Genomic DNA, 14,636 nt, shown 5'->3' on the forward strand with positions numbered 1-14,636 from the left:
CATGATTTTTCTAATCCTTTTCTGTGCAGAGGAACCTTCAGGAGGTTCTAACACTGCAGTGGTTCTTCATGGGAAGCCATCAATATTTTTATTTAATCAGCGTTAGTAGAATAGACTATTGACCATGTTGACAAAATTAGCTGTAAAATTTCTATGTGCAGATGGTGAAGCAGCATTCATAAAGGAAGCAATTACTTGCAGTGATATTCTCAAGTCTGGAAGAAGATGCCATGAGGGAGAAATTAGGCTTGAAATCTGCAAAGCCTTTCTTAGCAGCAGCCATACAGTGTTTACTTGCCAGCCCTCATAAATGAAAAAAGTACTTGGCAACAATGAAGTATATACAGGTGGAGTTAAAATAAACATGAGAAAATACTTCTTTGTTATGCGCTAAACTGTGGGAATTCCTCTAAAGCCAGAATGCAAAAAGATGTGTGGATAAAATTTAGGAAATTTTAGAAAAATTAGGAATTTTTAGAAAAGTATTTTCCTGAACCATTATAGATCAGCAGCCCTCGGCTAAAAGGCAGTGAGATTAGAGTGACGTTCTAGGTAAGGCTTCCTTAGTTCAGACATATCTAGAGCATATCGCAAGAAACCAAAGCATAATAAAATGTAGTAAAAATAGTCATACTGTATAAGTGCACTTAGATTTTGATTGGTTCTTTTCTAAGTTGTAGCAGTGCTTTTTAGATGACTGCATCTGCAACGTCTTATTTGTTTTGCAATGTAAACTGATCACCTAGTACTTGCCAAAGAGCATGTTAAGACTTGAAAGTGTTCACTTAGTTGTTACGCCAATAAAAAGGCAATTGGAGACTTGAAATACATGCAGATTGCAAATGGGAATGAATAGTTTGAGGTGAATCCGATCTGTGGCTGCATTTCATTTTCTGTTTTGTAAAGAAGCCTTGTACAAGAACTTTTCAGACAAAACTGAGAAGCTACTGCCTCTAGAAGGGATAAACTGCAAGTGTAGCGTTAGTTTAAATGTTACTTTTTTGACATGTTGCTAATTCAGGATAGAGTATATGTTTTGTGGATAGCCTTCTGGTTAAGGCTTCCAGCATATTCTGCAGATCATCTATGCACTCAAAATGCCAAAAGAATAAAAAGCTACTGTTAAATGAAGTGTCTTCTAGTAAACAATTTGTTTATGCAGAAAAGAGTTCTACAAGAAAGGAAAGTATTGAAAATAATAATTGGTCCATTTCCCTCTGATTTTGTTGCTGAAGGATGTTGCTATGAGTTCCATTTGCACAAAAAACACTTTAGAGTGAGCTAGCATATTAAAAAAAAACATAGGTAATTATTAAATGTTTTCTTCTGGAGGCAATTTTGTTAAGCATTAACTTGAATTTGTTTAAATATGCAATTCATATATTTATAAATTGCATGAATATGCAATTTATAAGACACTGAAACTTTCACTTATGGTACCTTTAAATGATTTGAACTTTGACAGGGTGAAAACATCTATATATTTTCCATCAATCTCAATAAAGGAGAGAAAAATGGTGTGTGGTAAAATAAGGGTCAGAGCACAGTATCAAAACAGAAGTTGTCTTGTTCTTTTCCTATAATTCCAAAAATATTTTACAAGAAGTATTAATTCTATTACAGTCTTTCTTTTCTAGTTTTGCTGAATATCTAAATTTCTAAACTCAGTGAAATCTCAATACAAAATGTAAATAGACATTATTCATAATCCTAAATGCTTATGCAGTTGTTAATCAAAAGCTCTTTTGTGAGGTTTTTTTCTGCATTCTTTTTCTGCAAATATGAGCTCCAATAGAAGCCTAGTTCTTGAGCCCTGCCAAGCATTGATACAACAGAGCCTCTGTCGTGCTCTGTGTAGGCCTGGAGTTTTTGCTTCCTCTCCTGATCTTTTAATTTATAGAGTTTTCAAACGAGAGTACATCATTATTCTCTGATTTCACTTCCTGTAGTGTGAACTGATCATAAAATGGTATGCAGCAAGCCAAATAACTTTGGATTGGAACTGATGGATGCCTTTTTGAATATATTTTACTCATAGTATAAAATTTTAGTGCTGTGAGAAACTGTTCTCTGCCTAAGCCTGAAGATTAAAAAAAAGTGTCATCTTCACTTTCTGAATATTTATTTTATTACTTTTGAGTCTTGCTACGCCTTTGTCTTGGAAAACAATCTAGTATAATTAGAATGCACCTTTGAAGCCATTTGTATGATTATCATCTTCAAATTTTCCTCAAACATAGAGCTCCCTTTCTGAAAAGAATATATTCAGGACCTCACATCATACTTGTGGCTTTCCCAAGGACATCTTTTCTTTGTGTTACTGTTTTGATTTTTAAAGCATGTTATTTCCCCTGTGGCCTTCCCAGTAATGCATACTGTGATCCTTGCTACTTTGGATTGTGTGGATGTACTCCTTAGAAAGCCGGGTCTCCAGATCTGGATTTTAATATAACTTCTCCTTCCCTGTGCTTTTATTTTTTATTTTTTTTTCTTTCCCCTCCAAGCTGATAGAGTAATATAGTCTTACCATCATGGCCAAGGTACTTGTAACAAGTTGCTTATGGTCTTTGACTTGAAAGCTGCTTTAGGAACTGTGAAGAAAGTTGATTGTTGTTGTTTATTTGTTTTAATTTGTCTTTTCCCTTTTGAATCTTACTTGAAATGCATGCTAGTTACCAACTTCTGCAATGTAGCAATTCCTATAATTCATTCTCCTTAGGGTTTAAAACCATTTCTTGGTTTATGGTTAATATCTCCCTCGCTGCCCCTCACAAGCTACAAAATCTTCACTGGAAGGGGGGAAATTTAGATTGTGAGGTTAATTTCACTGAGAGCAGTCAGTTTTTAGTGGGCATCAGATCTTTTACACATGTGAATTTACTTTATCTACTGCATTTATCATCTTGAATTCCTCCCAGAAGGTGAAAACAACTTCTTAAACAGTGTGGTAAGTAAAAGCAGTACTTTTGATGCATGAATTTGGAGAATACTCCACCTAGTGGATGACCATAAACTAATTTTCTCATTGTTCCACTTAAGATAAAAGGCTTAAGGTTAAGTTGAGCTAAAGAACAGTTTTTTCATGGATACCTTAATAAAAGCAAGGTGGTATACTGTGATGATGTGAAATATGTCATGTTGAAGCAAGAAATCTGTTTTTCTTTATGCTTTCTACACTCTGTAAGTCTAATACCTGTGTCCAGAAATTCACATAAAGATTGGAAGATGAGTGGCTGGAGAACAACTCATTAGAGAGGGATGTGGGGGTGCTGGTTGACAGCAGCAGACTCAACATGAGCTAGCAATGTGCTCTGACAGCCAAGAGGGTAAACTGAATTTTTAGGTGTATTAAAAACAGCATAGCCAGCTGATCAAAAGAGGTATTTCTCCTGCTGTATTTAGTGTCACTGCAGCTGAACCTTGAATATTGTGTGCAGTTCTGGGCTCCATAATATAAAAAATCAAGTTCAGGTACTCGAATACATTTGGAAGCAGGCAACAAAGCTAGTGAAAAGGCTAGAAGGCATGTCCAGTGAGGAGAGCCTGAGGGCACTTGGGTTGTCTAGCTGGAGAAAAGGAGACCAAGAGGTGATCTTCTTGCTCTCTATGAATCTCTAAGGAGGGGAAGTGGAAAGGAGATCCAGACTGGGGGAGAGGGGAGAAGTACCATGTTAAAATGTAACTGTGAAAACGTATTTGCTAAATACCCATATGGATGAAATAGAAAGCAGTGTGTTTATAAAATTGTGTTGTGTTTGTGGCAAAATAAATAAGGGTAAAAGAAGTCCTTCATTTTCCTATGTAAGAGGTTCCTCAAAATATGCAACTCTTTTTGAAATCAGTAGAAGCAAAACGTGTTGGTATGTTATAAATCTGACCTCACCTTTCTTTCTTTGCCTGCAAAGAATTAAAAATTTCTGGACTCAAATGTTTGGAGATCATGGAGACCAGGGGATGCAAGTTCCCCACTGTGAACAGAGATTAGTTGAAAAAAGTGAGGTGAGGTAATATATCACTCTGCCCTTCCTTTTTCTATGTCCTATCGCATCCACGTTCATAATTAAGTGGCTGAAGAAATTTTTTTAGAAGGTGGGTTTTCTTGTTCCCTCAAAGTAGTTTTCCTCATTTCTGTCCTGCTTTTGGAGCTGATGTTTGAGTTTTTTATGCAGCAAGATTACATTCCTTACCAAGAGAAGTCTACGTAATCTTACATAAGCTTAAGCACCATCTATTTAGAATAGACACAACGTTCTGTAAATAAAGAATCATACACATTTTCTGGAGACCTAAATGTACAAGTAATGTCTAAATGATAAAATTGCCTTGAAAGTTATGTCTACACACGTGTTCAAAATTCCACAACTGCGTAAAAAGAGAAGGCAGGGACAAGAATTTATTATCCATGTTATCCATATTATAGTCTTCCCAGGTTTCCAGAAGTAATCTGCTTGTTAAATGGCAACAAAAGGAAGAAGAAATGTTTACCTATTTGAGGTAAACTATTTGTAATTCTTACTTCTGGACTACAGGTATAGCCTCTTGATGTGAGTTGTTAAAGACATGCCAAGCATGACAACACTGTCTGTTCCTGGAGGCTTAGTTGCTGTGTTCTTTTTGTTCTTTTTCTTTTACCCTACAAATGAGTAAGTAGATTTCTTTTTATTTCCTGCTGTTGCATCTGTAAAGCTTAACACTTGTATTTTATACAACACTATATCAAATAAATAAAAGTGCAGGATTCACTGATAGAGTACATATACTAGGTATTGTTACTTCTGCTGCTGATGCAAAATCACATTAGTGATATATTGTCTTAAAGTATCATCTGTGAAGCTTTGATATCAATTGTATAGCGATCATTTGTTAGTCTGAAAGCATATTTTCCAAATAAAACTTTTTACCCTTTGCTGAAATTAGAATAGAGAGATTTAAACTGGTTATTCTGCTCAGCAGTACCTTCTGAGTTCGTGTGTGTTCACATACGGTATTACTTCATCTGGTATTCTGATATTATTTGGTCTTTTTGGTATAAGTCCACCTTAAGTGAGTTTCTGGATATACTGCTTATATTTGAATGTTAAGTTTCAATAACTTGTACATTACAATTTCCTTCCAACATTTTTTAGAGGAGTTACTAATTTCTTCTTTTAACAGTCTCTTGTTGCAGGTCGTATCAAATAATGTCATTGATGTCATGTTCTTGTAGGTCATATCAAGTATATTGAATAACTCATATCAAGTATATAAATTCCCACAGTATAGTTATGTTTGTAGAAAAAGTTATTTAGAGCTGTTTTAAATACTTAAAGCATTTCTTTTTTGTTCTTACTGATATTTTTTTCATGATTTATATGTAGAATTTTGCGTTATGGTGTCCTTTAATAAATGATCTAATAAGATAGTTTCTCTCATTGAAACAAAGCTTAATGTCAAAAACAGTAAGTTCGACACTTCTTTCTCATTACTCAAAACCCTATGAAGCAGTCTGGGGAAAAAAGTTATACAACTATCTTCATATGTGTTCAGGAATTGGAGAAGGAATTTTAGTTAAATTTCTTCTGCACACTGGAATATAGGTATAATTCTAGTTTTTTGTCTCAATAGTTACTGACCTGTTTAAGGTGGACTTTAAAAAGGTGTTAATTTATAGCTAGTTTGTTTTACAGCAAGTTAAATGATCGAACTGTAAGATCATCATCCTCTAAATATTTATTTCTGAGAAGTATATTTCTGTTGTGAGTAACTCTGTTAGTCTGGATTAGAGATTGTTTTTCTGCAATTGAAATGTGTGTGGGTGGTGGTAGGAATAACTTGAAAGTATGAAGAAAAAATTGCCTTCCTGTTAGTGGTTTAGATGCTTAGGCTTTGTAGTTCCATGTCCTTCTGCTACTATTGACTGTTCTGATCTTGCAACAGAAATTATACAGTCTCCCCTCCGTTAGAGGTGCTAACATGCTTTAATGAGAAGATCAGGTGCAGAGGGGGCAAATCACTTTTTATCTTAGCCTTCCTTGTACAGACAGATTCTTAAGACACAAAATTTCATTATTTTATTTGAACATTGTTTCATTTGAACACTTTTTTTCCCTGGTTTTCAGTAAATTTGAATTTGACTGTACTACATCTATATATTGATCTATTTTTTGCAAGTTTTTACTCAAAAATTTTATTAATATTTTACTGAATTGCGTCCACTGAACGGAATGTGCAATTAAAGTACAAGCCATTGTGGATAAATTACCATTGCTACTAAAACAGATCTGATATGGTTGCTTTTTAGCAAATAAATAAATAAAATTTGAAATAAGAGGTAGCTGTATTGTATGGAAAAAATAAATACAATTAGCACTGGATGTGAGAGCATCACTTGCTCAGCTCATTTTGTTTGTGCTAATTGCAAAGTTGTGGGCTTTAACAGAAGGAGAGTATGCAAATATGGAGTAATTCTTAGAATCCGTATCTTCTGAGGCAAGGAAATGATATTGTGCTATACTGTTTCTGCTCAATCTCTTTTACCTTGAGAGTAAGTTTAATTTGTCAAATACTTTTATTGGTAACAGATATTGTCACTTCAATCTTACAGCATGTTTCTAACTTAAATACGACTTACAGGCACACCTAGCTGGGTTTTATTTTTAAAAAGTAACTAATGAACAATTTAGTACTTGTTAGTGAGAAAAAATAACAGTTCTAACGGGACCAAGGGGTTATTTCTTTTTGTCTTTAGTGAGCATATTCCACAAAGCAGGACTGAAGCCCCTTTTACTTCTTCCTATTCTGTTTAAATTCAACTAACCAGTAAACTGTTACCTGATAAGTTAAAAAATGCAAACAATGTGAGATATTTCCCTTATGTTCTCAGAGCTCTTTTGACAAGAGAATTGGTAACGTATTCAATGTCTTTTTTCTTTTTTTTAAATCTCAATACAGGCACACATCTATTCCTTGGGTGCCACATTGAAAGCAGCTATTGAATATATAGTAGAACCAGAGACAGAATTGGAATTTGGGCAAGATCTGCATACTCTCTTGGAACAAATGCAAGAGGAGAATCCTGAAAATAGGCCAGATATTGAGGTAAAAAAACAAACAAACAAAAAAACCTCTCCATAATTTTCCATTTAAAAAAATGACAGAAATGCATATGCATGTGTGATTATTAATAGAAATGCTATTTATATGTAATATGCTTGGAATATTATATGCTACTGCAAAGCTGAAGTTTTCCCAGGCTCAGCAGAATTGCTTCTCTTTTCCTAACCTAGTAGAAATACGTTTTTGATATCAACTGTAAATGACTTGGGGTGATTCCATTTTTAAGAGAACTGGATGTAACGCTTGTGGATCTAAACCTCCTCATTAACTTCTACTTCCTATTTAATTTTTATTTTATGGAATATAACAGTTGTATAAACGTAACTTTCCTTGGCTTTAGTTCTGCTTGAAAACTGTGTTTGTCTGTTCCTTCTGAGCTGATAGTGTACTTTTAAACTGGCATTGTACCCCTGATCAATACTTTGCAGAAGGAATGTTGCAACAGAGGAATGAATAGATTTGTTTCCACAAAGCAAGTAATACTCATTCTCTGGTTGAGGACTGTCCAAGCAAGAGACTGTTATTGATATAGAGCTTGCTTGATCAGCTCCTGGATTTCTATTAATATACTTCAGATCATGTCAGGAAAGGGATTGTATAGCAATTGGTCTGTAATACCTGAAAACTGTTGCTGGCTGCTCAAGCTACCCAAAAAATGGAGTGAACCAAGGCTGGCCTATAGTAGTGCATAAATGTTGTTTTGTAATTATCAATACTTTTTCCTTCCTTTTTCACTGGACTCTTGGTTGAGCAGATGGGAGTAGTGGGAGTACTGAGGGCAATCATACTGCTTGATTCAAGTGCATCGCTGGCTGCTTAAAAATAATCCATGCTAGCTTTTTACATTTGCAGTACATTATTCATGCAGGATGACAGTTAAGATGATTAATTTTTATCAGTTGTTCAGTGTGTTCTAACTGTAGGCTAGAACTTGAACTGTATTAAATAATCTCATGATAGCCCATGGTAAAAATGATAAATGAATTCAACGACATAATAGAAATATAGAGTATAATGAACTGTGCAAGAAAGACCTCTCCAGTGTAACATCTTATAATTTCAGATGTACTGTGCAAGTTAACATGATTCACTTTATTCAAAAATCACATATCTATTCATTATTAAATAAGTATTTAACAATAATTTTCTCTAGAGTATTTTGTCATTATGTGAGGAAAAACTGAAGATTGCTTCATCAAGTAGTATTTGTCGAAGCCTGTCTGCTGTTGGAAGAAGGGTTCTTTCAATTGAATCATTTGGTGCTTCTCAAGGTAAGCTTAAAATATACTTAAGCTAGAATTTTAAATTGTAGCATATCTAAAGATTTCTAAAATACTGTATATACTTTCCTGTTCTGGGTTCCTTTTTCAGTATTGAATTCATAAATATTTATGATTGGAGGTGGGGAGCAGGGGACAAAACTCTAAATGAATGTAATAAATTTATCCAAAATGTATTTTACCTTATTTTGACTCTCTATACAGAGTGTTATGAGTGACTTGTCCTGAAATCATTGCATTTTTTTAACATAAGTTTTGTAACTGAGGATGCTTTTTCAGCTACCACTGTTAAGTAATATAAAGATTTATTAGGAAAGATTAGAAGACTTAAATACACATTTAATATAAGCGTTGTTTTTGCATCTAGATGCCTGTGATAACATGTGGAAAGGAAGAGTGTTTCAGAAAAGTTTGGGATCTAAATTATACTCAAATGAGAGATACAACATAGGTGATTCATCTGCAGCAGAAGATGTAGCAGCTACTTGTCATAAAGACTCTTCTGTAGTTCCTGTGGTGACTGGCAGAGAAAGTAGCTTAAAGGAAATGCAAATTGATCTGGATAATGAAAAAACTCAACATTCTCTACTTGCAACTGAAGAGAAAAAGAGCAAAGAGGACAAACATGCAGTATATACTGATGGTTTTGCTAGTGTTGCTTTGGATATAAAATCATGTGTTAATGACCTGGAGAGAGATGGCGTTTTTAAGAAGGGTTCTTTGAGAAAAATTAAAACTTTTCCAAAGCTACCACTTGAACCTACAGAAACAAATCACTTTTTTACATCTGTAACCAACAGTGGACCAATAGATAGGAAAAATCACTTGCTTATGCATGAGTCGCTACCTCTAGACAATAATAATGAGGTTGGTTTTTCTAAGAGAAATCTTAATTCAGTTGCTATTAGTAGTCCATCAAAAACAGAACCAAAGCATCACCAGGTTACTGATCTTCAGTTAGAGGCTTCTTGTGTGCGTACACAAGTGTCTGGCATGAATCTAGAAGAACACATGTTACTTATTAATGGTAAAAAGATAGGTTTTATTTCATCTGATCATAAAGAAGACTGTTCTGATGCTACCTCTGAAGTGTCCAATACAACTGGTATGCTAAAAAGCCCAAATCAATCAATTACTGGAGTAAAAAAGCTAGACAATTACATGGCGTTGGAAGACTGTACTGAAACTTTTCAAGGGTCAAATGAAAATTCCTTATCGCACTTTAACAAGATGACTTCAGTTTTAACAACAAAACCCAGTGGGAGCAGATATGGATCAAACCTAATTAGGTCTCCAGAATTAAGCAGCGGTGCATTGAGCGCAAACAATAATGAAGATAATCTTTGTGGAGGCAGAGGGTCAGAAATCAGAAGTAATGAGCAGGTAGTAAAAATAAAGTCTTCATTGTATAGTTGCTGTGGTCACTTATGTGGAGAGGAAATGACTTAAATACTGCGTGTTTGCTTTCCATCCCTCTCTCCCTTCCTTTAGCATCCTGAAAAATCAAATTTTGCTAGTCTGCACACTTTGAGAGTTAAAATTGGAAATGTGGTGATGCTTTTTTTTTTTCTTTAAAAGTAATTTAAAAGTAATGTGCTACAGTGAAATTACAAAATCGGCTTTGATTTTTTTTTTTTTTTTTTTTTTTTTTTTTTTTTTTTTTTTTACAAATGGTACTGGAGTATAGTTGCTAGTTTGTCAGAGTTGCATAATTCATAGCTAATTACATATGTTAAAAAGCATTACCAAAGCATATGTAAATTTTTAATCCTTTTCTGTTACTGTCAATCCATGAAGTTCACTACCTTGCAGTTTGCCTCCCACATGCTTATGGAAATTGCAGTTTCTGGTTGTAAACCTGACCTTACTGAAATCAATGGCAATATCCTATCTGCTTCAGGAGAGGAAAAGACTCCACTTTTTTAATCAATGTGTACATTTAGGCTTTTGAAAACTGTACATATACTGTGTTCTGTGCTCTTAAATGACAGCTTTTGTGTGTTATATGTATTTCATGATATAATTCAAATGTGCACAATATGATAAGTATGTTGTCTCAAGCATTTTGTCTCTGTATCTGTAGCCAAATGTGAAAAGGGAAAGCTGATATTAGTCTGCTACAATTTGTTGATAGTGTAGCATGGTCACTTGTCTCTTCAAATTATAGATTCTCAGGGTGGACAAGTTTGGTCTCTGACTTAATGATTTTCTTTGGTGCAGTACTCAAAGAGAGATAGCCCTTGTGATTGAGAGAGTTGCTTACTAAGAATGCAGGATGGCTGATGCTCCTCCAGCCTCTCTTTGACTTGGAAAAAATGAGCAGCACAAACCTTACCACTTAATTTCCAGAAATTCTGCTTTGGTTAAAGTAGATATTTCCTGTTTGCAGCTGATGTCTCACTTTTGTTTTCCATCTCTAATTGCCTGTCTTCCTGACATCCCATGTATTTAGAGTTATTTTCAGTTTGTATTGGTTCCTCTTTTCACCTTGCCTGGACGCCTCAACTGGAGCAGTGACCTAGAATGTGTAAACAGCTTTTAGTCCATGGCTTTAAAAAAAGAAAAAAGAAAAAAAAAAAGGAATTTGTTCTGCCTTTTTTTCTTTCCTCTGTCTTATTCCTTCAATAATTTGTACTTTCTTCTCAGTGCAGGAAGATAGTAAATATGAATAAGAAACATGTGGCAAGGTTTAGCTCTTTGAGGGAGTTATTCGTTACATGCATTTTGACTCCTTTATTTGGTTTTAAGTCCCACAAGATTTTCTTCAGACTCTAGTGAAATATTCATTTGTTAAAGACATATCCCCCTTCTGTGTTTTTTTTTTTTTTTTTTTTTTCCTTCCTGCTCTGAGCTATGCAGGTCCACATAATCAAAAGGGAGTGCAAAAGAACAATCAGATCTATAGTCACTCCAAACTCTTCTGCTTTTACTGCCATTTGTTCCTATGGTCATACATGAGCATGCTTTATTTTGCAGAAGTTGATTATTTAACAAGGAGCAGAGCAATTCCAGTCAGTTGGTTTTTTTTTGTTTGTTTTTTTTTGTTTGTTTTTTGTTTTTTTTTGTCCAAGGACTAAAGGTACTATTCTTCAGTTGCTTTCCTTCAGCCTCTTAACTAGAGAGATATGATGAATAAGCTGCCATCTCTTAAGAAAATAAATTGACTGCATTGACAAGATTTCTTTAGAGTGGAACAAATCTGTTGAAATAAGACACATATTCTGTCTTTAGTGGATTATCAGTACAATAGTTTAAGTTTGTTTGGGTACATGAAGACACTTTCAAGAAAATAATCTTTTCCTGAATTATGCTTTCCCAAACTTCTTCCAGAATCTAAAAGCTGAAGCAAATGTCCTGTTTTTCTTTTCCTGCAGCAGTGTTTCCTGCAGCAGGGTTTAGCACACAGCAGATTAAGTACGTTTTCAGATTAGTCTGCCCTTTCTTCTGAAGTCCTCTTTTTCTTCAAATATTTCATCATCAATGACTATTCTTTCCATCTGAGCAGAACTTCATTCTTTGAAATAAGTAGGCTTTTAGTAGAAGTGAGGTTATCTTGCTCTCACTGAACTTGCAGCACAGTCACTGTGAATTAGCAAAGGTAATCCAGCTACCCAAATAAGTACTGTATTAGTGCACATATTCTGAAATTAAGACAACAGAGCGGCTGATGTTTTCTGTAAGCTAACAGGTTTTACAGATTCATACTTTTTTCTTTCTTTTTAATTTGGTCATAAACTCCACCAAACATTCATGTTCTACTATTCTTCAGAACGTCTTAAATTTGTGTGTTGGTCTTCAGTAATCAGAGTTTTATCTTGAACTGCTGGAGAAACAAAAAAGTGCTTTTAGATGTATCAATATACGTGAGCAATACCTAGGCTTCTTGCAAATAAAAGGAACCTGAAGTAGCTGTCTGTACCCTGAAAAGCTCAGTGTCTAGCATGGTAATCTGTTTTCTTAAGGTCATACTGGAGCAGGGTCATTCGTTTTCAGTAGTTGCTGAACTCTAAGGAAAATTTTATGTTGTCTTATGCTTTATTTGTTTTAAATGTTTTCTGCTGCTTTTTTGTGTGTCTCTTCCAAGACATATTTTTTTCCTCAGGCTTCTGAAGTGCTTGCCTCTGTCTTTCTTCCTGACAATTGCAAAAATAAAATCATGCTGTGCTATCTGTTATATGAAGGAGTTGCACCTGATTTCTCTCTACACTTTCAAGTTCCCTTTCATTTCTTATTGCCAGAATTTTACTGAATACGGAGAGAAAAAAAAAAAAAAAAGCAACTTCAACTCCAAGGGTTTGTTCATTTGCTACAAAGACACAAAAAAAACCCATGAAGCTCCAGTAATGTAATTTTATCTTCTGGGATAAATGAATAAAGCTTCAGAAGATTTACAGCGCTGCTCTTTCACTAGTTTTCTATAACAGATGAGCATACTTACGGCTTTTAGGAGAGTACCTCTAGAATGTCTTTAAATATTTCTTGTTCTTTAGAGAGTGTGCAATATTGGTTCCATCTGGCTGAAGATCAACCTTGTCTACTCTGGAGAACAGACAGTCTTTTTTCTTATCTGTCACTAATACTTCTCCAGTGGACAATATTTTTCTAATATCCCAAAACTGCTTTTTAATGTTGTGTGCTTTAATGCTAGTAGGCATTACTAAAAAATGCTTGCTTTTGTCTGGCTTCTGCAATGTATCTTGTGAGGGTTTTCTCAGAGGTTTTTATAGTCTTGCATGCCATAAATAAATATTTTTCACTTCAAGTTTGAGTGGGGATCTCTTATTTCTCTAACCAATTTCATTCCAATCAGGTGTATATCATCTCTAACACATTTAAATGCTTCTATGTGATTCGAGTGCTGTGGTCTTCATGTGGGCAGGATTAACAGGAATTTGGCATATATGTTTGTTTTCTGTTTGTCATTCATATCCAGTCAAGCATGAGAGAAAGTGAAAGGTAGAGAATGACATTTGAACTGGAGAAATACCACTTGGAAAGAAAAAAATGTCTATTCCCAAATAGTACTTATTAAGTAAATTATAATGAAATTTTACTTGATTTGGCTGTTAAAAATATGCTAGTGTTATGTTCAAAGAATATAGTATATTGGCATCATTTTTACAGTTTGGACAGTTCTGGTAACAACAATTAATGAAATAATAGATTTACTAAGTAATCTTTACAGCACCAATGAAAAGCATCGTTTTCTTAACAAGTGGCATTTAAAATACAGTCTTTTTGGCATACAGTAAAATGTCATTAGTATGTAGGTATAGGCAGTAATCATTCATGGTTTTTACATACTGTCAAAGAATTTTGTGCTGTGGAAAAACACTTGCTTTAAAAACGGGAATGTAATTCTTCATATGAAGAGGTGCATTTTAAAACATGAAGAAAAACTTCAGAAGAGGCACTGAATTGTCATGTTTGCTCTCTGATGCAACATTAATGGCAATGACCTAGAATAAAAGTTTTAATCAGTATTAAGATATTGACTTAACTTGAGGTCCTACAGATGTTGAAGGATTTGTTTTGATCTTGTTTTGCTAAAATACCTGAGTAGGTGGTTGAGAAACAAAACATGCTATAAGCTGTTTGACCAAGAATTTTGACCAAGTTTTCCAGCATTCCAGGATTTTTCTCAGTTAGTTGAGGTTTTGTATTTTAAAAAAAAAAAAGTTGTAGGAAAGAACAATAGCTACAATCAGCAACTTTAAAAACAAATAAAAAAGCCTGAGACATATATCTGTGTAAGGAAGATTTCCTCCTAAGTGTTTACCAAAACGTAAGCATATTCAACAGAACATGAATGTAAATTGAGTAAAATACTTGCCTTGATGCTTAAATAACCTAGGTTGAGATTACTATTTTTTGGTAAAAAATATTTTTCTAATAATTCTTGTATTCTTCATCACAAATGTAAATATGTGATGAGTTGTGTATTATCATGTACATTCAGTATATTGGATAACTTCCACAAAATATTAGAGCAAGTCCCCAGCAGATCCGTGAGGCTCTTGAGATGAAGTCCTCCAAATTCCTCTCTTTCCAGTTGGGGTAGGTGAGCATTGGGAGTAACAAGGGACATTAGAAATATGACTTATTCCTGGAAAAAGATACCTGAAAAAATTGATGTGGTCAGGGATGTGAGGGGGACGTGAATTACAGTAAGGGACACTCTTAATGCAGTCAGTTATTACAATCCCTATGTAAGTACAGGAGATAAACTTCTTTAGGATGATTGTCAGAGATGAACAGTGA

At 34.4% G+C, this 14,636-nt stretch overlaps 1 protein-coding gene across 4 annotated transcripts in view; it reads left to right on the forward strand.

The window, feature by feature from the left end:
- KNDC1 (kinase non-catalytic C-lobe domain containing 1) overlaps positions 1–14,636 on the forward strand; it is a 58,048-nt gene that overhangs the window by 16,115 nt on the left and 27,297 nt on the right. For all 4 annotated transcript variants that reach the window (XM_052677327.1, XM_052677328.1, XM_052677329.1 and 1 more), the window contains 3 exons: positions 6,931–7,077; positions 8,249–8,366; positions 8,743–9,758. In XM_052677327.1, coding sequence (XP_052533287.1) covers positions 6,931–7,077; positions 8,249–8,366; positions 8,743–9,758 — 1,281 coding nt within the window. The remainder of the gene's footprint in view (positions 1–6,930; positions 7,078–8,248; positions 8,367–8,742; positions 9,759–14,636) is intronic.

The sequence above is a fragment of the Tympanuchus pallidicinctus genome, unplaced genomic scaffold, assembly GCF_026119805.1.
Source record: "Tympanuchus pallidicinctus isolate F22 unplaced genomic scaffold, pur_lepc_1.0 scaffold16, whole genome shotgun sequence".
NCBI lineage: Eukaryota > Metazoa > Chordata > Aves > Galliformes > Phasianidae > Tympanuchus > Tympanuchus pallidicinctus.